The sequence below is a fragment of the Talaromyces atroroseus genome (assembly GCF_001907595.1).
Source record: "Talaromyces atroroseus strain IBT 11181 chromosome Unknown scaffold_9, whole genome shotgun sequence".
NCBI lineage: Eukaryota > Fungi > Ascomycota > Eurotiomycetes > Eurotiales > Trichocomaceae > Talaromyces > Talaromyces atroroseus.
The window spans coordinates 39,260-60,450 of NW_017971441.1; the positions used below are offsets into that span (position 1 = coordinate 39,260).

General features: G+C 45.6%; 9 protein-coding genes across 9 annotated transcripts; 5 read left to right on the forward strand and 4 right to left on the reverse strand.

The window, feature by feature from the left end:
- Positions 1 to 150: 150 nt before the first annotated feature.
- UA08_06390 (hypothetical protein) lies at positions 151 to 1,164 on the forward strand (the record flags this gene model as incomplete). Its single annotated transcript, XM_020269239.1, has 3 exons — positions 151 to 196; positions 246 to 684; positions 744 to 1,164. 3 exons carry the CDS (start codon positions 151 to 153, stop codon positions 1,162 to 1,164), a joined length of 906 nt encoding a protein of 301 aa, XP_020118355.1.
- Positions 1,165 to 3,806: 2,642 nt separating this feature from the next.
- On the forward strand, positions 3,807 to 6,226 carry UA08_06391 (hypothetical protein; the record flags this gene model as incomplete). The annotated part of the gene is made up of 10 exons (XM_020269250.1): positions 3,807 to 3,917; positions 3,978 to 4,060; positions 4,136 to 4,400; positions 4,455 to 4,499; positions 4,564 to 4,642; positions 4,706 to 5,104; positions 5,154 to 5,264; positions 5,318 to 5,413; positions 5,465 to 5,571; positions 5,633 to 6,226. 10 exons carry the CDS (start codon positions 3,807 to 3,809, stop codon positions 6,224 to 6,226), a joined length of 1,890 nt encoding a protein of 629 aa, XP_020118354.1.
- A 1,543-nt stretch (positions 6,227 to 7,769) lies between these two features.
- UA08_06392 (hypothetical protein) lies at positions 7,770 to 9,524 on the forward strand (the record flags this gene model as incomplete). Its single annotated transcript, XM_020269261.1, has 4 exons — positions 7,770 to 7,913; positions 8,115 to 8,419; positions 8,485 to 9,372; positions 9,482 to 9,524. 4 exons carry the CDS (start codon positions 7,770 to 7,772, stop codon positions 9,522 to 9,524), a joined length of 1,380 nt encoding a protein of 459 aa, XP_020118353.1.
- Positions 9,525 to 11,297: 1,773 nt separating this feature from the next.
- UA08_06393 (hypothetical protein) lies at positions 11,298 to 12,887 on the reverse strand (the record flags this gene model as incomplete). The annotated part of the gene is made up of 4 exons (XM_020268776.1): positions 11,298 to 11,650; positions 11,721 to 12,097; positions 12,161 to 12,530; positions 12,590 to 12,887. 4 exons carry the CDS (start codon positions 12,885 to 12,887, stop codon positions 11,298 to 11,300), a joined length of 1,398 nt encoding a protein of 465 aa, XP_020118351.1.
- A 393-nt stretch (positions 12,888 to 13,280) lies between these two features.
- Positions 13,281 to 14,019, reverse strand: UA08_06394 (putative hemerythrin-like protein; the record flags this gene model as incomplete). The annotated part of the gene is made up of 2 exons (XM_020268787.1): positions 13,281 to 13,619; positions 13,684 to 14,019. The coding sequence occupies 2 exons, from the start codon at positions 14,017 to 14,019 to the stop codon at positions 13,281 to 13,283; spliced, it is 675 nt and encodes a 224-aa protein (XP_020118350.1).
- Positions 14,020 to 14,567: 548 nt separating this feature from the next.
- On the reverse strand, positions 14,568 to 14,871 carry UA08_06395 (Conidiation-specific protein 10; the record flags this gene model as incomplete). Its single annotated transcript, XM_020268798.1, has 2 exons — positions 14,568 to 14,693; positions 14,746 to 14,871. 2 exons carry the CDS (start codon positions 14,869 to 14,871, stop codon positions 14,568 to 14,570), a joined length of 252 nt encoding a protein of 83 aa, XP_020118307.1.
- A 646-nt stretch (positions 14,872 to 15,517) lies between these two features.
- Positions 15,518 to 15,937, forward strand: UA08_06396 (hypothetical protein; the record flags this gene model as incomplete). The annotated part of the gene is made up of 2 exons (XM_020268809.1): positions 15,518 to 15,707; positions 15,774 to 15,937. 2 exons carry the CDS (start codon positions 15,518 to 15,520, stop codon positions 15,935 to 15,937), a joined length of 354 nt encoding a protein of 117 aa, XP_020118306.1.
- A 401-nt stretch (positions 15,938 to 16,338) lies between these two features.
- On the reverse strand, positions 16,339 to 18,725 carry UA08_06397 (hypothetical protein; the record flags this gene model as incomplete). The annotated part of the gene is made up of 5 exons (XM_020268820.1): positions 16,339 to 16,546; positions 16,615 to 17,363; positions 17,437 to 17,478; positions 17,981 to 18,550; positions 18,603 to 18,725. The coding sequence occupies 5 exons, from the start codon at positions 18,723 to 18,725 to the stop codon at positions 16,339 to 16,341; spliced, it is 1,692 nt and encodes a 563-aa protein (XP_020118448.1).
- A 317-nt stretch (positions 18,726 to 19,042) lies between these two features.
- Positions 19,043 to 21,127, forward strand: UA08_06398 (hypothetical protein; the record flags this gene model as incomplete). The annotated part of the gene is made up of 10 exons (XM_020268831.1): positions 19,043 to 19,141; positions 19,203 to 19,228; positions 19,278 to 19,595; positions 19,625 to 19,698; positions 19,767 to 19,908; positions 20,086 to 20,141; positions 20,208 to 20,287; positions 20,398 to 20,518; positions 20,613 to 20,793; positions 20,866 to 21,127. The coding sequence occupies 10 exons, from the start codon at positions 19,043 to 19,045 to the stop codon at positions 21,125 to 21,127; spliced, it is 1,359 nt and encodes a 452-aa protein (XP_020118065.1).
- Between the last annotated feature and the right edge of the window lie 64 nt (positions 21,128 to 21,191).

The following is a 21,191-nucleotide window of genomic DNA, read 5'->3' on the forward strand; positions in this document are numbered from 1 at the left end:
GCTTTGCTTCATCTATATTATAAGACAAAGTGAAAACAAAACTTCTAGCAATATATAAGGCTCCTATCTCCTAGTAAAATTTCAAACTCCTCAGGACACTCTTATTTTTATTTATCAATCTAGTGATTACCAAAACTTGCGCTGTCAAAAATGCCTACGCCTCCAATCCCTTTCGATTCAAGCACCGTCTGGTTGAGTAAGTCTTTTGGCACATCCTAGCTCTTCAATTCACTTACTATATACAGTCACTGGCTCTTCCTCCGGACTTGGCAAATCTATTGCACAAACTGCCTACAATGCTGGCCATCAAGTCGTCGCAACCGCTCGAAACACGCGTACTTTGTCTTATCTTCCGGATGACTCCAGAGTTCTCAAGCTGGGTCTCGACGTTACCTCTAGAAAGTCCATTGTTAGCGCTATTCAATCATCTGTGGATAGATTTGGCCATCTAGACGTGGTAGTCAATAATGCCGGATACACTCACATGGGCGACACCGAAGTGATATCAGAAGCAGATTCACGCCTTCTCCTTGAGACTCTCTTCTGGGGACCGGTGTCTATAATGCAAGAAGCAGTGCGAGTCTTTCGAGACATTAATCCTGGACGCCGTGGCGGAACGATAGTCAATGTCAGCTCAATGGGTGGATCGATGACAGTACCGGGTAACTCTTTCTACCATGCAGGGTAAACACCATTTCCTCTCCCTTCCTTTGAAGAATAACAAACCTAACTATACTTTAAAGGAAGTTTGCACTTGAAGGCTTCGCAAAGTCAATGTCTCAAGAAATGGAGCCAGAGTGGAATATCCGATTCCTAATCATCGCCCCCGGGAGTATACGCACAAATTTCATCAATGCATTAAAAGTCGAACCGCGGCATCCTGCCTACGATAACCCTTCCAACCCAACAACGCAAATATTGAACCATGTCAAAAATGCAGCAACCCGGGGTATCATTTCCGAGCCGGATATCTGTGCTAAACTGCTTTTTGATACAGTAGTTGGAAGGTACGATAGGCCGTTCCCTAAACGAATACTCATGGGCTCGGATGCATATCATGCGGTAAAACACGAAATTGATACGACACTGCACGAGATTGAGTCTTGGAAGATTGAGTGCGAGAGCTGTTCTCCGAACCGAGATACAGATGTGGCTCAAACTTGAAAATCTCGGGATTCCATGGGTGAGTGGGCGTTACTATAATTTTTAGGAAACTCTTTAGCATCCTACATCCCTGTATAATTTCATTCTTTACGTCGTTTCTTTTTTACCTCGATGCTCGAATTCATGTCTAGTTTTTCAAGAAAATATACGTCATAGTCTGCCCTAACAGCTCAATCTTCCATGAGCTGTCATCAAATCTATCACATGATATTGTTATCCAGTATAAGATATCCACTCTCACCGCCATGTTGAAATAAATTAGTTAGCTGGGCATGTATGCCTGGAATGACTACTCAATAGAGATAGTTTCCAGATCTTTGTACGCCAAGGCCTTTAATCTCGTTGAGCTCAATTTGTCGACATTAGCACTCAAGCAACCTTGCAATATCTATGAAAACTCAAGCTACGGCTGCTCAAAGGATCATTCCGGAGTCAGGTAAGACAGATGATGTTGCATGCCACCCAAGGTGAAAAAAAGGCTAGCTTCCCAGTGGAAATCGTTGTAGAATATGTAACGGTCACATAAACAAGAGAAAATCATCTAGGGACAGGACGGCGCTGAAGTATTTATTCAGCCATTTCCTTCTTTTGGAACTGGATCAGTGCCTTTCCAGAGAAATCGAAGCAGAGCACGAGCAGTAGTAGAGAACGCTGGAGCTATTGTGACGTGGTGTAGCAAAGTGATCGGAAAAAGTATTTTAAGCGTAAGAAACCAAGCAGGTTATGACAAGTGTTGTTGAGATAATTTGATCAGAGCTGGAAATTGTGTAAACGCGCAGCTACTTATAGATTCAGTAATTTCCGGTTTCGCCTTAAGCTGCATGAATTTAACAAGGACGCACTTATATATTTGCCAGCGGTGCTTAGGAAGGAAATGCACTATCGAATTCGCAACCGGAAGACTTGTTTCAAAGTCTCGACTCGAAACTAGATGATGCTTGATCGCATAAATGATAGACAAGCAATTGTGCCGTCCAACAAGCTTGAGCATGGGAACTTCTCGAGTCACTATATTGCCTACCAGTAAACTTGTCTGCAAGTCAATTTTCTCAAGCGTGCATAGGATAGTGAACATAGTATATAGCCGATTAGACACTCTCTTTAACCGCCTGTCAGGACGCAAATGACTGCACGGGACGGACACACAGTTGCTGGGTACTTCATACAAGTAGCGTGCAAAGTGTGTGAGAAAAAAAGAAAAAAGAAAAGAAAAAAACAAATATACTGCCTGTTCTCTGCGCATGTGAATCGCTGCTAAAGATGCATGTCAAGAGCAAGCTAAATCATCATACAGCCTACTTTAACAGTAATATAAACTGCTTTGTGCGGAGTAAGGCGCTAAAAGTACTCTCTTTTGCATTTCAGTATCCTTGTTTATTGTTGTAAGAGTCCCAGTTGGCCTAGTGCAAAGTATGCCCAGCCCGGCCAAACAATTCATCCTGATATCTCCTACCGCCATAAATCTTCCTCATTGGTTGCTCATAAGTTGGCCCGTGTTTCACTTGACCCGGCTCATGTGCATACGTATCACCCAGTCGGCAACAGCCGAACCGGATGCCGCAGTTAAATCTGCACGTTGTACAACGCCCGCCAGCGATTCGATGAGGCTTTGAAACACCAAAGAAGCGCGCCTCCGGGATGGCACCATACTGCGGTACATATCACGACCCTTCAGTCCACGCCGGGGTGGATATGATGCGGCGGGTCAATCCTTATCAATCAATGCAACCCAAGCATTGTTCATCTTCCTGACGGATTTTTTTCATGGTAAACTCTTAGGCATGCTGTATGCAGAGGCTGTTAAGGGCCACACATAGTCGGTCTAATGTAATCTCACAAGAAGCCATGCACCTGTAGAACCATCTATACTGGACCAGGAGACCAAGAGGAACATTCGTATGCAGTATCTGATCCAAAGTCTTCTTGATTTACAGTTTGGCCATTTGGAGGTTTGAGATTAGCATGGAACAAGTGCTTATTGGCCCCGGAGTCTGCAGGTTTAAACAGCGGTCGATGCGCATCCTCGAAGTTGATTGTAGACCTGGTTCTATATTGTAACGCTACTGCATCTTAGTGCCTACTGCTGCCCGCCATGTAATGATCACCTTCGGTTTACGCCAGTGTTGGACGGTGGGTTATTGGCTGTATCCTTGTGAGACAACTCAAAGGTTTTAACTTGATCTTTTCAAGATTAAAATTCGTCCAAGGACTCTGGAACGAACTCGTGGTCAAAGTATAGTCCAGGAAGACTCATGACCAGTTTTTTAGTATGTAGATTACAATTCTAGCCAAGGAAATTAGTGAGATGAAGTCGGCTTTTGTCGGCAAGCGATCTAGAGGAATTACTCCACATGGGAAGACAAACACTTGTCTAGCCATGTTGGTGAATTCCTGCATTTTTTTCACTGGCACTATTCGTGGACCAACGACATTGCTCGAAATACCACACGTGTAGAAAATGCGTATCGAAACAATATCGATGGCAATTCAATTTCCCGAGGTCTACTGGGAGACTCGCTTTCTACTGCGGAGAAGAAGCTGCCACACAGCAGTCGACATGTATATAAGTAGGGCATTTATGCCTTCAACGACATTTCTATGCTAAGCTGCCCGTAGTTTGTCAAGAGTTCTCGTCTGCAAAAATGCAGACCTTCATTCAATTGCTGGCGCTTGCCAGTGCCGCAAATGCAGCCTCTCTATCCGATGTCAAGCATGTCATCATGTTGATGATGGAAAACCGTTCCTTCCAGCACGTAAGTTTCATCCATTGTGCCTGGGTATGCAACTAAAGCATCACCTTATAACAAAGTTAGTACTTCGGAACCATGTCCGGCGTTCGTGGCTTTGCCGACCCTAATGTTCAAGTTAATGCCGATGGAAAATCTGTGTGGTATCAGTGAGTTCAACTCAATATTTCTTTCTTTTTCTGACTTCTCGGCTATCTGATATCTAATAAGTCATCCCTGTCTAGGCCTGTCGGCGACTTGACCAATGAGACCGATTATCTGCTCCCCTACTGGCTGAACTACCTTGGAGGTGAGGAGAACTACAACAAGAGCCAATGTCTCTGTGCCGGTCCCAACAACTGGATTCCCACCCACCAGTCCTTCAACGGCGGCCTGAACAATATGTGGGCCCAAATCTCCACTCCTCAGTCCTGGGGTTACTTCAAGCGTCAAGATATCCCATACCACTTTGCTCTGGCCGAGGCCTATACTGTCGGAGATGCTTACCACGTATGTTCATGTCTGTATTCTTCCCTTGTGGATCTTGGCTAACATGATCTGAAGGCGAGCATTGCTTCCAACACCGATCCCAACAGATGGTTCTGGCAAGTATGTATATCTTTTTATACATTAAAAAATCTCAAGCAAACGCTCACATGCTTCAAATCCATAGTCTGGCTCCATCAACGTTCCAGGAGGCCCTCAAGAACTCGGAGCCGGAGGTGTCGTCCTCGATGACCAGCAGGCTAACAGTAAGAATGGACTTTCCCTCATACCGTTTCAGTCTAGTTTGACCAAATTGAACCAATAAACAGCCTGCTCCGGACCTAACCTCGACTGTCTTCCCCTCAAGTGGCCTGCTTTTGCTCAATACCTTGATGAAGCAGGTGTCGACTGGCGCTCGTACCAAAACTCTTACAACTGGGCCACCAACAACGGCCTGTTCTACTTCGAAGCCTTCCAGCAGGCAGCGAAAAACTCCAGCTTGTATCAGCGCGGTCTTGCGTTTGACGGTGACAATGGACTAGATGCTTTCAAGGCTGCTGCTGCCAATGGAACTCTTCCTGAGGTTAGCTGGGTTTTCCCTCCTGGAGCATTGCAGGAACATTCCCCCAATACCCCCAATGACGGCGCATACTTCATCAACCAAGTTGTCGATGCTGCCATTCATGGCCCGAACTATGACGGAACCGTTATTCTCCTCAACTACGATGGTAGGCGTCAAACCTTTTTGCATAATTAGTTCAAACTAACAAATTGCAGAGGGCGGTGGCTGGGGTGATGCTGTCCTTCCTCTCATTTCCCCCAATGGCACAGCTGGTGAATGGTTTGAAGATCCGTATGGCGAGTTAGGTTACACTTTCTCCGGTCCTGGTAAGTTAGTACTCGTTGTATATTCTTACAACGTATACTGATATAACTCTTAGGTCTTCGTATTCCTCTTTTTATTATCTCTCCCTTCACTCGTGGTGGCTACGTCTTCACTGAACGTGGTGATCACTCTTCCATCATTCAGTTCATTGGTTAGACTGTTAGAGATCCTAGAACCGAGTGTGAGCTAATATCGAATGTAGAGCAATACCTCACTGCGAAGGGATATCAAAACATCACCACCCCCCAGTTGGACGACTGGCGTCGTGAGCATATGTCCGATCTCCTCAATGCATTTGACTTTGAAAATGTTTGTGACTTTCCTACCCAGCTCATTAGGCGCGTGAGCTAATCACATTATTCAAAATCAGCCTGACTACAGTATTCCCGATCTCCCTGTGCCCAAGACCCCAATTGCCAACTCCGACGGTGAACTCATTGGCATGTATAGCGGATTCTGCGAGATCGAATGGACAGGCTCGTGCTCTGGTTCCGAGTACGTCTCTGGTATCCCCTACGGCAACCAAACCGAAGAAGACTCTCTCTACTTTGAAGACGGCTACAAAACCATGCGCGGCTATATGACCGAGGGTCACTACGTGGTCTTTGAGCGCAAGGGCTATGGTCTCGCCAACCTAGGTTCCAAAAGTGACTCATTAAGCACAAATCGTGCTGTCTCCACCCATAACGATCCCTCCCAACGATGGGTTCTCCATGCCCTTACCGAGGAGGGCACTACTTTCCACATTACCAGTGCCCTTGATCAACGGTATCTTGCCACTGAAGGAACATTGACGACTTCCTCCAGCAGTGCTGAGACCTTCAACATTACCTACCTCGGCAGTGGGGAGTATTCTCTTCAAGCTTCGAACGGTAAATATCTGCGAATCAATGGTTCTGGCAAGATCCGCTACTCCAAGAAGCCAGTTGGCTTCAGTGCGTACAGTGTCACCTATCACAACTAGGTGGCTGTTAAGAGATTCAAACGGCGCCGAGATGAAAAGTATAATGCGGAGGAAAGAACTCTATTGTTTTATTTGTGACCACGTCTCTTTGTTAGAAAGGATCGCGAGTAATAATCGATTCGTGACTCGCACAATTCGGTGATTATTTCTATTTTTACTTCTTTAACCATGATTCCTTGGTGCATAGTATATAATTATTTTCAAGTCTGCATTTTGTCGGCAGTATGAAAATCCGAAGTTCCCCTCAAGTTGAATGACGTTAGTTGATCACATGCACCTTTCGGCGTTCCAAATGCCCCGGGAACTGTATGGGGAGTTATGACTTCCAGAACCCTTGTACAGATATATTCCTTCTCTAGAATAGTCTCATAGAAAAACTCAACACCAGTCTTCCGGCACTAGTCTTTCTCACAGTCAGCCATAGTCTTGCCTTGACCCAATACCGGCGTTATTTAGGGATGTCATCTTCGAAGTACTCTGGAACCACGCAACTAGACCCTCGCTACGTATTCGATCCATCGCCTTTTCCTACGAATATGCAATACTTACATAGCACTTACGGAGTGCTCCGTACCGACTGACTATATACGAAGTCCGAGGTCGTACAGACATGTCAAGTCTTAGTCAGCACGGGCTAACTAACTATGGATGAGCAAATCCTGGCTTGGTGAGTTGTCTGTTTTCCACTGACTCAAATACCCATATCTGATTGATAAAAAAGAAAAAGACATTCTATAATCAAGATTTTGCAATTGCAAGCCACTAAAGAAGCGTCAACAATATCATTTAAAGTACGTAGCAAGTAAGGATCCATTCAATAGTTTCGAGTGGATGCGGCCCGGGCCCGCTGCCCGGCTAGCGGCGGAGGTGGGCCGCTAGGGGCGCCATCACAATCACTCTAAACCTGCCTATACGGAGCGGATGTATTCACGGTCACAGGTGATGAGATTGGAGTTCTAGCCAGGTGCTTCATAATCAAATAGAAATAACTTCCAGCCCATTGTGTGCCGCCGAGTAGCTTCGGTCTTGGCCCGAATGCATGGATCAACGGATGCGCGGAGAGAAAGTTAAGTGGTGACAGACGAGGAGATTTAGGAATGAAGGAAGCCCGACTCGCACGCGACTTCACTGATTTCTCTCTCAATTCTCGACCGAGTAATTGATACTATTCACCATGTACGAAGATCCATGTAAGATTCCATATACAGTTCGGTTCGGTATGTATCTTGCGCGAAGACCCATCGTTCGTTCGTCGTAAAGAAATCCTAAAGTACCGAAAGCGGTGAATGTGTACGAGCACGGCTGCTTGAAGTCGTTGCATTGGCCCCACCAGCGAGGGGGAGGCGATTGCATAAACACCTGAAGATTCTGTTTTCAGAAAGTTTAATGTATTCAAACTTTACCATTGGAGTGGCTGCTGACGCATGTAGGCGCTGGAAGTTGTTCCAGCTACGTAGTATAAAGACCAGGCCACATTCCGGGTTGTTATTTCAACGCCGATAAATATAGTAGTATATACTTAGAGAGCCTCATGTTTATAATCATGCGTACTATTCGTTTAGGCATCGTGTTGATATTAGTTCGGTCGGCGACTAGTTCTCTGACTATCAACACAACGTCAGGACAACTGCGGGGAAAACTAGCATCCGGGACTTCGGGGGTTATCGAGTACCTGGGGATACCTTATGTGAGTGCAACGACCCGGTTGGCAGCAGATTCCCAACTTTCTCATACACGAAGTGCAGGCCCAGCCTCCCGTTGGAAATTTACGATGGGCTCCCGCAGAGCCATTTAATAGCACGGCTACTATGGATACTATACACTTCGTGAGGAGTCAATTCCATGCTGATTTCTCCGCGATTGACTAGGGGCTCTAACAAGATAGAAGGGTTATAGCTGCCCTGCAAATGCAACCTTCGCATCGAAGAGCGAACTCATTGCGGCTTCCGGGGAGTTCAACTTCACTAAACAGGCCCCTGCCATTCTACAGAATCTACTCGAGCAACCAGAAGTGCAATACAGCGAAGACTGCCTAACGTTGAATGTATGGGCAAAGCCGCCGACTAATGAGACTACCAAGCCAGTGTTATTCTGGATACATGGAGGAGGATTTAACACCGGTACTACCAACAACACAGCTTACAACGGAAAGCATCTTGCAGACCTTGAGGAAGTCGTGGTCATATCGGCGAAGTAAGATGCTTAGCAGGCACTACCAAGAGAAAACAGGTAGCTGTCAAATGCTGACTTGCTTATAGTTACCGACTCAATATCTTTGGCTTTCCAGGAAATCCTCATATAACGAACAATCTAGGATTACTTGATCAACGTCTTGCAGTAGAATGGGTCCGTGACAATATTGCAGCTTTCGGTGGAGATCCGGATCGCATCACAATCTTTGGACAGTCGGCAGGCGGGTCATCCGTGGACTATTATAGCTACGCATGGACCGAGGATCCCATCGTTGCGGGCTTCATTTCTGATTCTGGCACGGTCTTGTCCCCTAATGCTCAAGCTTCCGAGAGTGCATCTGCCGATGCGTGGTACAATGTCACGGCTACCCTTGGATGCGGAGATGAAGGTTCGGATCCTGACACGTTGCTTATTTGCATGCGGTCACTAGATTGGGAGGACGTACAAGACGCAATCCCTAGCAGCACCGGGATATCTTCAGTGACAGGATCGTTTGGACCAACCGTTGACGACATCATTGTTTTCTCGGACTACGTAAATCGCTCTATTGCAGGCAACTTCATCCAACGACCTCTATTTATCGGCAGCAATAATTATGAAGTAGGATTGTTCCGTGCCATTTTCGACGTTGAAGGGGTGACTTTTTCCGAAGCTCAATGGGATTATCTGAACTTTGTAATATACACCTGCCCAGCAAGTTATCGCGCCAGGTACAATGTGCAAAATAACATCCCGACTTGGAGATATCGGTACTTTGGAGAGTTTCCGAATTTGAGGTTGACAACAAACCCAGATTCAGGGGCGTGGCATGGTAGTGAGGTGCCCCTCATATTTAATACGGACACGGATATCCAGAATCTGGTTGCACGAACGACTGCAGAGGCCAAAATTGCAGACTATCTGCGAAAAGCATGGGTGGCTTTCGCTACTGATCCAGAAGGTGGCCTTGCATCGTAAGTAATATGTTCATTTTTCCTTGTCAAATCCATAAATAGACATTGACGAGATTAAGGTATGGTTTTCCTCAATATAACTCGCTGCAATCCACCCTTTTGCAACTAGGATACAACAATACAACGGGGCCGCAGACGGTGTATCCGGGTGAATATGATACCGGCTGTGTCGTTGGCACTACGTTGGCTGATTTATTGTCAACGTTTGAAAGCTTATAGATATATCCAGTCGCGACTGCGGTCATGGAGAAGATCGGAGTATTTGAGCCAGAACATAGTGGAAGAGATCACCGATAGTGAACGGATGATTTCGTATTAACAACCATATGTACAATCTCTTGTTCATTTTGCTGTGCTTGTTGATAAATCTATCTTGGTATTGTACAAAAAGTGTCATCGGCTTAAAAGGGCGGGGGTTGCAGTTTATCGAGGCAATTACAACAAATTGTCATTAACTAGAATCAAAATCAGACAACTGACAAAACCATTCCTCTCCCGGAATACCTGAGTATTGAGATTATTCATAATAGTCAATCTTGGAAGCTAGTAAGCCTTAAACTGTCACGTTTAAGGATAGTTATTACTATAAACCAGAGATAATATGTTCTCTCAAGGCTTTCGCGCTTGACTTAGGGTTCATAGAAATAAAAAGCTTAGTTTGTCGAGTTGTTTGTGTAGAGCAAAAGAAAAAGTAAGAAACTTGAATTCTCGAACAATGATATCACCATTACTTTGTCTTTCGAACGATTGTTGGATTTGCCACCCAACCATCAGATTCCCTTATAACAATGTACCTCACTTGTCGATACTTCTTACGTCTATGATTCTACTGGCCATAATTCACAGCTTTCGAAAAAGCAAACATGGCAACACAACCAACGGAGGCTAAAGGCGACACATCGCCGAAACAACCAAGCTCTGTCAAAGGTGGTGCAAGCATCACTCCAACCCCAGCGACCAACACCGGTGGAGGCCGTACCATGGGAGATCCTGGATTTGTGAAAGGCGGCGGAAAGGGGGAGAATACGAACAGTGTAGGAAGTTCATATGCCTCCTTTCCTACCCTTTCAAATGCAACAGATCTATTATGCTTTAGTAATTGCATGTCACGATGGACTTGGCTAACTATAATGAACGGATGAAGGAAGATGACAGTCATGCATCGAAGCCACCTTCGTTCGCCTATCATAAACCAGGTTGCCCTGAGGGGATTGGTAATAAGATTGGAAAGGCGTTGAATCTGTCAGTGCTAGGCCTACTTTCCGCATCGAGGTGAACCCGACTAATAATGATTCTATAGTACCTAAAGCTTCAAGTCCAACTAGCAAATATGCTTCTTCGAGCTATATTCAACGAGACCTCGATGAAAAATCTCTGTCTGGGCGCAGTCATGTACAGGCTGATGAATGCTATTCATACACGTTCTTTTTGTCTAACATGAGGAAAGGGCCCTTTCGTCTCAGATTCTGATTGATTATAAGTTTTTTCGTCAAGTATTTACACGCGACACTTGTCTTACAATGTTACCCATTGTCGACTTAGTGAATGCAATATACATCTTTAATTTTTAGAGTGAATAAGAGTGAACTTATAGATTCTCTAATAGATAATCAGTATTTGAATTATTTCTTGAACTCGGCAGTTCAGCGTATACTTCCTGCCCAGTCTGCAACAATTTCGGAGCTGTTCTGGTCAACTTAAGATTGGATTCACAGGCGCGAGGAGTTAGATTCGTCATTTATGCTGCTATCACAGAATTCAAATGAAACGACCAACACTATATCTTCTGAAGAAACATGTTGATTCATTTTTTAGGTCCAACATGCCCCTGCAAGGCGTCGATAAAAGCCTTTCCCCACCGAGAACTATGTGTTTTTAGCGGCTGATCAATAACATGGCATCTTTCAAATGGTGAAGATTCTGGATCAGGCGCACCTTGTATAATTGGTGACAAAGTCACAGAGTGACTCATATCTCTTCTTTCTCTCATCCTGATTCATAGTCACCGCTTGATATATTGCCTGTGATAACTGGTCTGTACTAGACGGATGAAACAATATGCTCCCTTCTTGCATAAAGCTTGCAGCTCCAGCAAATTCAGATAGCACCAAAACCCCATGTCTGTGACCCTGACACGCGATATACTCTGATGCCACTAGGTTCATTCCGTCCCGTTGAGAAGTGACCAAACAGACCTCGGCAACAGAATACAAAGCAGTGAGCTCAGTGAAAGATATCGAACGGTGCATATAGACCAATGGAAAGTTATCCGGTGCACCTATACCATTGTTGAGAATGGGCCGTTTAGATAGAAAGAAAAAAAATCATGAAATCTAGGTGGAACTCACAGTGTTCGCCACATATCTTACCCACCAACGTTTGTATCTCTTCTTCTAAGTCTTGGTATTCCTTTACATTTTCACGACTTGGTACGGCCACCTGGACCAGGACGACTTTATTCCGCAGTTCAGGATTATCATTTAGGAACCGTTCATAGCCCTTGAGCTTTTGTACAAGTCCCTTGGTGTAATCAAGCCGATCGACACCGATCATAATCGTCTTGTTGCTGTGCATATGTCGAAGTTCGTTGATGCGATTCACAACATATGGGTTTTTCAAAGTCTCGCTGAACTTAATGGGGTCAATACCGACAATAAACACGCCGAGGTGTGCAAGATGATCGCCCATGCGAATGCAATCAGTTTCCTCCAGTCCTACCACATCACTGTCATTGGGAGTGAGCTCGGCTTTTTTTTAACGTCAATCTTGCAGAAGGGGACACACTCACGAATGGTTTACACATGCAGTTGCAAAGTTCTCTTTATATTCCTCTGTGTGGAATCCCACCACATCGCTTGCAAGCATTCCGGTGACTAGTTCTTTCTCGACTGGAAGCCCTCTCCAAACGTCTCGCGCAGGGAAAGGAGTGTGTAGTGTGAACCCTATCGGGCACTCCTTTCCCTGCGCCCGGAGACGAGATCTCAAGAGAGAGGGCAGGAGCATGAGGTGATAATCATGTATCCATATCAAGTCGCCGGTATGTGCTTCTTCCGCAACGACATCAGCGAAAATCTCATTTACTTGCCGGTAGGCTTCCCAAAACTCCTCACGGAACTCAATGCCAGACTGATAATGCAGAGTGGGCCATAGAATTGTATCTATACGGGAGATTTACTTGTTAATAACACTTATTTCACAGTATTGGGGGAACCTATACTTGAAAATCCATCATAATGGTCTTGTGCTAGCTGCTCTTCAAGGAATATCCCCTTCGCCATCTTCTCTCCGAGCGCACGCTGGGCATTTTCCTGCTCCTCGTCATTTGCTGCCGTGATTCCTGGCCAACCTAGCCACTTGAAGTTCATCGAGTCTGTCAATCCCGACAGCGCGGTCACCAGCCCGCCACTAGAGGTACTGCTCTCGAAGGAATTGTCCACTTTTCTGAGAGAAAGCGGCAGTCTATTCGAGACGATAATGAGAGTGCTCTTATTAGCGTGCTGCTTGCTGGTCGCCATGGTGGAAGACTTTCTTGGACTACAAGTTGTCTGTCATAAAAATCAATGAGTGAGGAACTGCTCCATGATGACTGAAGATCATGATCATCATCTTATATATATGCATCTAGCAAGGAAATTCTACATGTCACGGTGACCGAGTGCCAAGCCAGGCAGTGCATCATTGATGTAAGCTCGTATTCTACCCCCCACGTATCTCTTTTTCCTTGTTTTTATATGTACTGCAAGGAATGTGCGACCACTCCCAAGTCTGCCATCGAGCGCGAGTCCTAGTAGCATAGATCTATTTTGTGCCAGTTCTTGATTTTCATATTACGGATTTCTTCATGTGTAATTAATTAAATTACATACATAACAAGTGACTAGCTAGCATGGATCCACATAATAATAAGCTCAAGGCGGCAGCTCACTCTTGCTCTCATCGGGGAATGACCTGAAAATGTCAGATAGATGATCTATAGGCGCAGCCATCAAGCCGGCCACAGTTTCGAAAGGTGGTTTGTTTGGGGCGCTTGGGTGGCTACGCGAAGGAATAAACTTCTTGGTCCGGTTGAACTTGGTAACCAAGGCTTGAGATTCCGATTCCTGCAATGCTTTCTCCAATTCGACCATGTCATGTTCTTCTTCCTCCTTGATATGTTGCCCTAGATCCGCCCAAAGGCCCTGGAGGGTGGGCTCGAAATCAGGGTCGGCCGGCTGCAGACTCTGGAACTTGTAGAGCTGCTCCTTAACCTACACAATGAGCAAATTAGCTATGGATTTGCGTTGTGGAGGGAGATTTAGTTCAATTTCATACACTCTGGTGTTCTGCTCGATCTTTATCGGCCAGGCGTTTGCCGTCAGACAGGTGGCGCTCCATGGCCGGATAGACAAGTAACTCCTCGGCAATAGAGTGCCGGGCAAGCTCCCATGTAAACTGGTTCTGCCATTTTTTCTTCTCGTTGAGATCAGGGTTGCTGAGGATCTTTTTGTACGCATCCTCCAGCTCCCGATGATCGTGTTGGATTGTTTCTGAGATGAGAGACATGACAGGGGCAGTGGCACTGTACCAGCGTTTTGATACACCGCGGCATGCAATGGTTGTCGGGTAGGAAGCTTGAAGGACTCTGTGTGCAGCACGAGAGAACGACATTTTCACCATAAAAAATAATTATTTTAGACGTTGTATATCAGTGCTTTTATAACTTTTTGGCTTCAGCGAGAAATCATACTTGTCCAACCAGATTGCTGGTATTACCAAGTATGGCGACATAATAGCATAATGGGGGCTTGATCCTGATTGTACGTCATTCGATATAGAAAAGACCGAGGGCATCAGCTGAACCAAGAAACCGAATGTAGTTCAGTCAATGGCAGTAAGACATATTTCTTGTTTGTGACCAGAGGGATCCATGGGATGTTAACAGGCAGGTTCTCTTTTAGGTCTTCACTATAGTGTATAACCAAATGATATCATGTTGAAATTGTTCACATATTCTTCCCTACTGCATGTGCACACGATCTGACTAGACAAATCTCATGTCGGGATTCAATTACATATGTTTTCTGGCTATATTGTAAAAAATACATGATCATCCTTTCCCAAAGCGAGCGAGCTTGTCCCCGGCAACTGTTCCAGCTTATGCCTTCATTAATTCCTTCATTGTTTGTGTGAAAGGGACAGGAGAGTAATGACTTCGATTATTCCTCAACTTCGTAGTCATCCTTGGTGCGAGAGCCACCTTTGCGTCCAGCTTCACGAGCGCGCGGATCGCCAGGCTGGAAAGATCCACCCGAGGCCTGTCCTCCCTGGGAAGCAATGTTGTGCTGTAACAAGTCACTATCACATCGCTAATTTTTCCTAAACGGAGTGACATACCTGCTGTTCAGGGTCCATGCTGGCAAAACCGCCTTGGTGGCTGCTCTGACCACCCAATTTACCGATGTTTCGCACTTCCTCTCGTGGGCGGTTGGAGAAGTTGCCTGGATTGGAATTCGAGGTCATCTTTGAAAGTCGTAGATATAGAGGGTAATTGTACAATATATTTTGTGTTGAGAGGATTAAGTGTTCGAGTGTTATAAGAAAAATTGTAGTTTTTAATAGGTAGAATGGAAAAGGACATCACAACGCCTTCTTATAGTTTGGCCAGCAGAACATCCCTGCTTTCCCATTGTTCCGTATACCATCAGCAACAAGTAGGTATGATCGAATGCGTCTCCATATGTCTCCGCTGTGATGAGCGGCAATTTCTGCAATCTTTGGCTTATGCTCATCAATGCATCATCCTGTCGACTTCATATGCGATCAACACTTGCAAAAACAAGATATGATATCGTGCGATCCCCCAACGACAGCCGGTTCCACGGTATTGCTTGCTCCAGCAGTGGCAATAATTTCGTAAATCGATGAATTGAGACATTGTAGAATATTCGGTAGAGGCATCTGTATCGAGCTAATTTACGTCTTCATTATCGCGATTATTTGCCACAGCCGCATGCAGTGATCATCAAGGGCGAAAAGAAAAGATGATATACGAAGGAAACCAATTATAAAGGTGGTGAGCTCTGCAAACTCGGTTATTGAACTTACCTATATCCTGCTCTATCATTTGTGCGATTAATCAAGACGGGAAATTAAAATTATTTGCGACATGTCGAACCGCTACGAACGCGAGGCCGAAGATCGCTACGAAGAGGAGAATGACCTCTCTCCTGTCACCGGTGACTTCAAGGATTCATCCTATACCACAGATCAAGCCAGTAGAATCCCTGTGCAGTCAGACAACAAACCGTACGACGATCCTTTCCAGCCGCCACAGTCCAACTCCAATCAGCAGCTAGGTAAGTGTTAGCCCATAAGCTGTTAATCAAGTATCGTCCAGCCACAGGGCTAATTCAAAATTATAGAACAAGATGAGCGCGACGCTATTGACCCGTCTAATATCTTGCAAGGAGATCGAAATCGCCTTCGCCATGCGAAACCCAAGACGGCGAACCGTTACAACGAAGGTCCGAATGAGGACGATATTCCCTATGAAGCACAGTACACGGGACAGTCTTCAACTCGCTAATCTTTGGTAGTATAATGATCTCGGAATGGCTTCACAAGATCACTAGTCGAGGGAATACAAGGCTTGCTTGATTCAATATCATGTTTTTTATTTCTTCTTTTCATTGTAATATAGTATGACTTCATATGTGGAAAATGAATGATGTTTTGTGCAATAGTTCACTTGTGTGCATACTATCAAATTTAAAAATAATGTATATTTTTTTTAGTCTTCTTCAATAATTCAATTCGTTGAATAAGAAGTGTATAGATACAGTTCATAGCTTGTATTGAAGTGAACATTCACAATCGCACTGGTATAACTATACAAACTATAAAAGACTGCACAAGACTTTTCAGAACTCCTTCCTTGATCTCGATCCATGCATGGCTCGAGGTAGTTTTTGGTTCCAGAGTTCTATTTCAAGACGCCTTTGTGGCCTTTCCAAGACTCATTCCTACCTCAACATCCATGGCGATCGCATTTTCACTCACTCTCAGCAAGTCATCATCGAACTTGATGAACCCATTCTGAAAGACGACAATAATCGATGACCCACCAAATTGAAACAGGCCCAACTCTTCCCCTTTCTGGATAGAGTTACCAGGCTTCTTCCACTGGTCATGTATCCTGTTAGACCAATGTTAGAACTTTATGCATTCATGCAGATTGTCAGTGGACTTTAATGATGTACTTACTGAACACTGCCTACATCTGTAGCACCGATAGCTACAAAAAGAACCTTCCCGAAATATTCCGAGTCGATCTCAACGTAGGCACGCGTATTTCTGCTCAAAATATCAACACCGCTCCGGAGAGCGATCGGGTCAACCTGATAATAGTCTCCGGGGATACTTCTGTACGACGCAATACGACCAGTAACTGGGCTATGATAACGATGGTAGTCTTGAGGCGAGAGCCTAAAGCTAGCGACTGCGCCATCATTGAAAAAATCTCCAATGTCGTTATCCATAGTCAACATTGCAATAGAAAAGTCGCTCCCTTTAATCCAGATCTTTTTAGTTGCAGTTACAGTCTCATAGACAACAAGGCGGGAGTCTGCGACTACCACAGATACGCTGTTGTCTCCTTCGGCGTGGATTGGCCGTGAGCCTGGTTTGTGTTTGCGAATGAAGAACTCTTTGAAGGTATGGTAGTCTTCGATATTGGAAGGTTCGAAATCGTCCATGTTAATGTGGAAAAAGTCAACGAATGCTCTTATTTTGCCTTTCGAGAGAGAGCTCCCTTCTTCTTCGCCTGTAACCTCTGTTAGCACTGCCAACAAACGTTTGCAACTGTGCATGGTCTGACCGCTATGAACATTCTCGGCATGTAAGTGAAGCCGCATGGCATGCGTCGTATCCAGCCACTCTGTTAAGGGATTGAAAAGGGCGAATAGCTTCAGCTTTTTCCATAAAGGCTGTTGCTCTCGCATTTCTCGGCCAGTCTTCCACGCAAGAAAGAGAGATGTGTAAGTCAAATATTCCAATAACGGGCTTCTCTATTCTTCTCAGACGTACCCTGCGCTGTATCGTTTTCCAGCCTACCTCTCTATTCTGGATCTGTTCATAACGTCAGTAATCTTCCACATGTGTGAGATGCTTGCTCTTTTGACAACTCGCCATTTTGATCCAGGAGAGCAGATAATCTGCCAAAGCGTGAAAGAACCCGAATAGCCACATCATACAATAATTTTATGTGCCGTATGTTTGCTTCGTGTCATTCAATTCACGATCAAATTCGTTCGTGACACGGATTTCTGCTGTTTTGTGATGTAAGGATCGCTGACGTCAATGTGATCTAGAGAAACCGGCTCGTGATTGGTGGATCTATTCCGCCAGGTTAATTTAGCTCAGATCCGATCGCAGATAGACAAGCCTATTTTTGGCATTGCATAATATTAGCCCCGTCTCGGCCTCAAAAGTATATAATTATTCGGCGATGTGTGTGTGTTTGTGTGTGTGAGTAAGCTCAAGAGTAAATGCCATCCAGACATATCTACAGCTACATCATGGGTCGCGACTAGTATGTACATGCCAATCAGCGAAACTAGTAAGCCTTTACCCCGGCCAATTTTAACAATTTATCAGACATCTCCGGCATCTCAAGTGGCTTGTTCCTCTCTGCTAGCCGAGGATCGACCTCGCCATTCTTGAGCAAAGGCAAAGCCCTTCTCGATCCAGGCTCAATATGTTCAAACGGCCAATGTGTTGTGTTCCCATATTCCTCGAAGACCTTCTTCTTCCTCTCTAACTGATCCGCATTCGCAAGGCGAGCAGGCATGTATGTCGCGTATATAGCTGTCCGAATGCGAGTTCCCTTCTCCGTCGGGTCAGAGCCATAGTGGATCGTGCGCGAATCCCGCAGAATCAAATCTCCGGGCTGGGCGCACACTTTAAGTGGTTTCAGCCCGCGCTGTTCGAACCAAGCCAGCTCGGATTCAGGAAATATGTAGATATCTTTCAGGTATTGCCTACTGGCACTGCCTGGGCGTGCGTCGAAGAATTCATCGTTGAGTAAATGCGATCCAGGGTAGACGACGAGGGCCCGAGGTCGATAAACTAATGATGCCTTGAACGCAATGCAGGCCGCGCTTGTTGGGGCTTTGGTCTTCATGCTGCCAGGGCTTGCGAGCTGGAAGGTCGGGTATATTAGGGAAGGTTACATTGAGACAGTCAAAGCTAACAAGAGGTTCGTCTGTCCCCCAGAGCTTCGTAAAGGCATCTAGCACACCCGGCTCCATGCGCGCATCCCACATGAATTTCTCGTGTACGACGCCGTACGAGTGAAATAAGCGCACTCCGTTCATGGCGGGGAGGTTGTCTATGGTCTATGTTGAGGGCTTGGATATGTCTAGACCTGTGTTGAATGAGTTGAGCTATGCAAAAGCTTTCTGTTGGTAGTCGAGGGCTTTTTCTCTCAGAACGGCGGCCTTGACGACGGCGATGGGGCAAGATTAGGGTATGTAGGTGGGGAGAGTGATCTGGTTTCAGATACGTAGCCTGATAGCGAGTGCTAGATAAGAATGTATCTTTCTGTCTAGGCAGAACATAAAGCAAAAGGGCCTTCTTACATCTGCGAAAGGTCTGTGAGGAGAGTAGCAGCCAATTCGACTCAAGTCTTACAATGCACTTTTTCAGCGGGGCCCGAGGGCCACTCCAGCTTTACAAGTCCAGCAAGGCCACCAACGCCTTGCTCATTCTGGCCTCGTGCATATTCGCAACTGTATGTGAAATCTGTAATGTATAGCGCAAGAAGCTTCACCGACTGACAGAGATCACAACAGACTACCGGATATGACTCCGCACTCATGTAATGGCATCTTCCCGCGCTCGCCATTGCGTGCTAACGCTCATCACAGAAACGGCATCAACATCATACCTTCATATACAGCGACTTTGAAGCTCACTGTAGCTACCAAGTCCCTGAATACAGCCTCAGCATTCCTCGGCTGGGCCATCGTGTCCACTTTCATGGGCCCGGTTGTGGATCGCGTTGGTCGCCGTACTGGCGTCTTGATCTCAATCTGCTTCAAATTCATCGGCACGGCCTTGATGACAGGAGCCCAGGGGGTTGCCATGTTTGTCGTTGGGCGGATGATTCTGGGAGCTGGCGCTGGCACATCACCGATTGCTGCTTCGACGTACTTCCTCCTTTGGCTATCATATGCAGGTGTGAAGTATAGTTTGAGCTAAAGGGTGAATCTAGATGGCTGGCCGAAACACTTCCCAAGCACACCCGCGCATCTGGGTTAAGCTTCATCTACTCGGTCTTCTATGTCGGTAAGTCCAGTCCTATTTCACTAGTATGCCAATTTTGTCGCCATCACTAATACCGACTTGGAACATAGGCTCCTTGATCGCCGCAGGGGTGACCTATCGAACCGCCGAGATCCCAGGCTCATGGTCCTGGCGAGTTCCATGCCTCCTTCAGGCCCCTTTTAGTATCTTCTGCCTGATAATACTTTTCTTTGTGCCGGAGTCTCCGCGGTGGTTAGTCCACCGCGGGAGACTGCACGATGCTCTGGTCTCGTTAGCTTCAACTCACAGTAATTCCGATATCACTGATCCAGTTACAATTATCCAACACAAAGAGATTCTAGACACGCTTGAGTAGGAACGCACGAGTGGCAAAAAATTGACCTATCTAGAAATTTTCAAAATACCTAGCTCTCGAAAGAGGCTATTGCTTGTGGTGTCGGTGGCTGTTCTTGCCATGTCGAGTGGTGAGTCTTTGCTCACTTCGCCCTACTGCTTTAATTCTGCCACTTTACTGACAAGAATTTGTCTAGGAAACAATCTGGTCACGTTCTATTTGGGCGACATTCTGGATAACGCAGGCATAACCAATTCAACCACGCAGCTCAAAATCGTAAGTCCGATTTGATACAATCTGGGTCCGCATTGGGAAATAATGTATAACTTATAATTTAACTCACTAACCACGCACTACATCGATAGAACATTATTCTAACGGCTTAGTGTCTTGTTGTCGCTTGCCTCGGAACGTGGCTCGTCGACCGCGCTGGACGGAAAAGAATGTGTCTTGTGTCAGTAGCAGCCATGACCATATTTATTTTCTTGGTCGGCGCCTTCACAAAGCGTTAGTTGCATCCTGTCGTTTTCTCCTTTCTTTTTTTCAAATCTATATTGCCTTTCTTTGTTCGTCAAAGTCTAATCTTCCGATGGACATATAGTCTATGGCAGCGGCGGCAACAACTCGGGAATCTACGGCAACGTCGCAATGATCTTCCTGTTCCAAGCCAGCTACGCCATTGGCATCACACCTTTGACACTCCTCTACCCACCGGAAGTCCTCAATTTCTCCATTCGGAGTAACGGAATGGCCGCGTGGACCTTTGCCGTTACTTGTGGCGGGTACCTATCCCACCCCTTCCCCCTTCTTCCAATGCTTGATGCACTTTTCTGACATGTTATGTCATCAATTAGAATCTTCAGCGTATTTGTTTGGCCCTTCGCGCTTAATGCACTGGGATGGAAAACATATATGATCTATGGGGCTTGGGACGTCGTGCAATTTTGTTTTGTGGCGATTTTCTGGATTGAAACCAAGGGGCTATCGCTCGAGGAGATCGATAGGAAGTTTGAGAAGTTAGATTCTGCTCAGGCGACCCATTTGGAGGGACTCGAGGTTGAGGGCAAGGTCATTGTTGATGACACGAAAGATAAGCTTGAATTTGAGTCTCGGTGAGCTTGAAATAGCACTGGAAACTGCTCTGGTCGTTGTGACTATTACAACAATCTGGCAGTCTAAT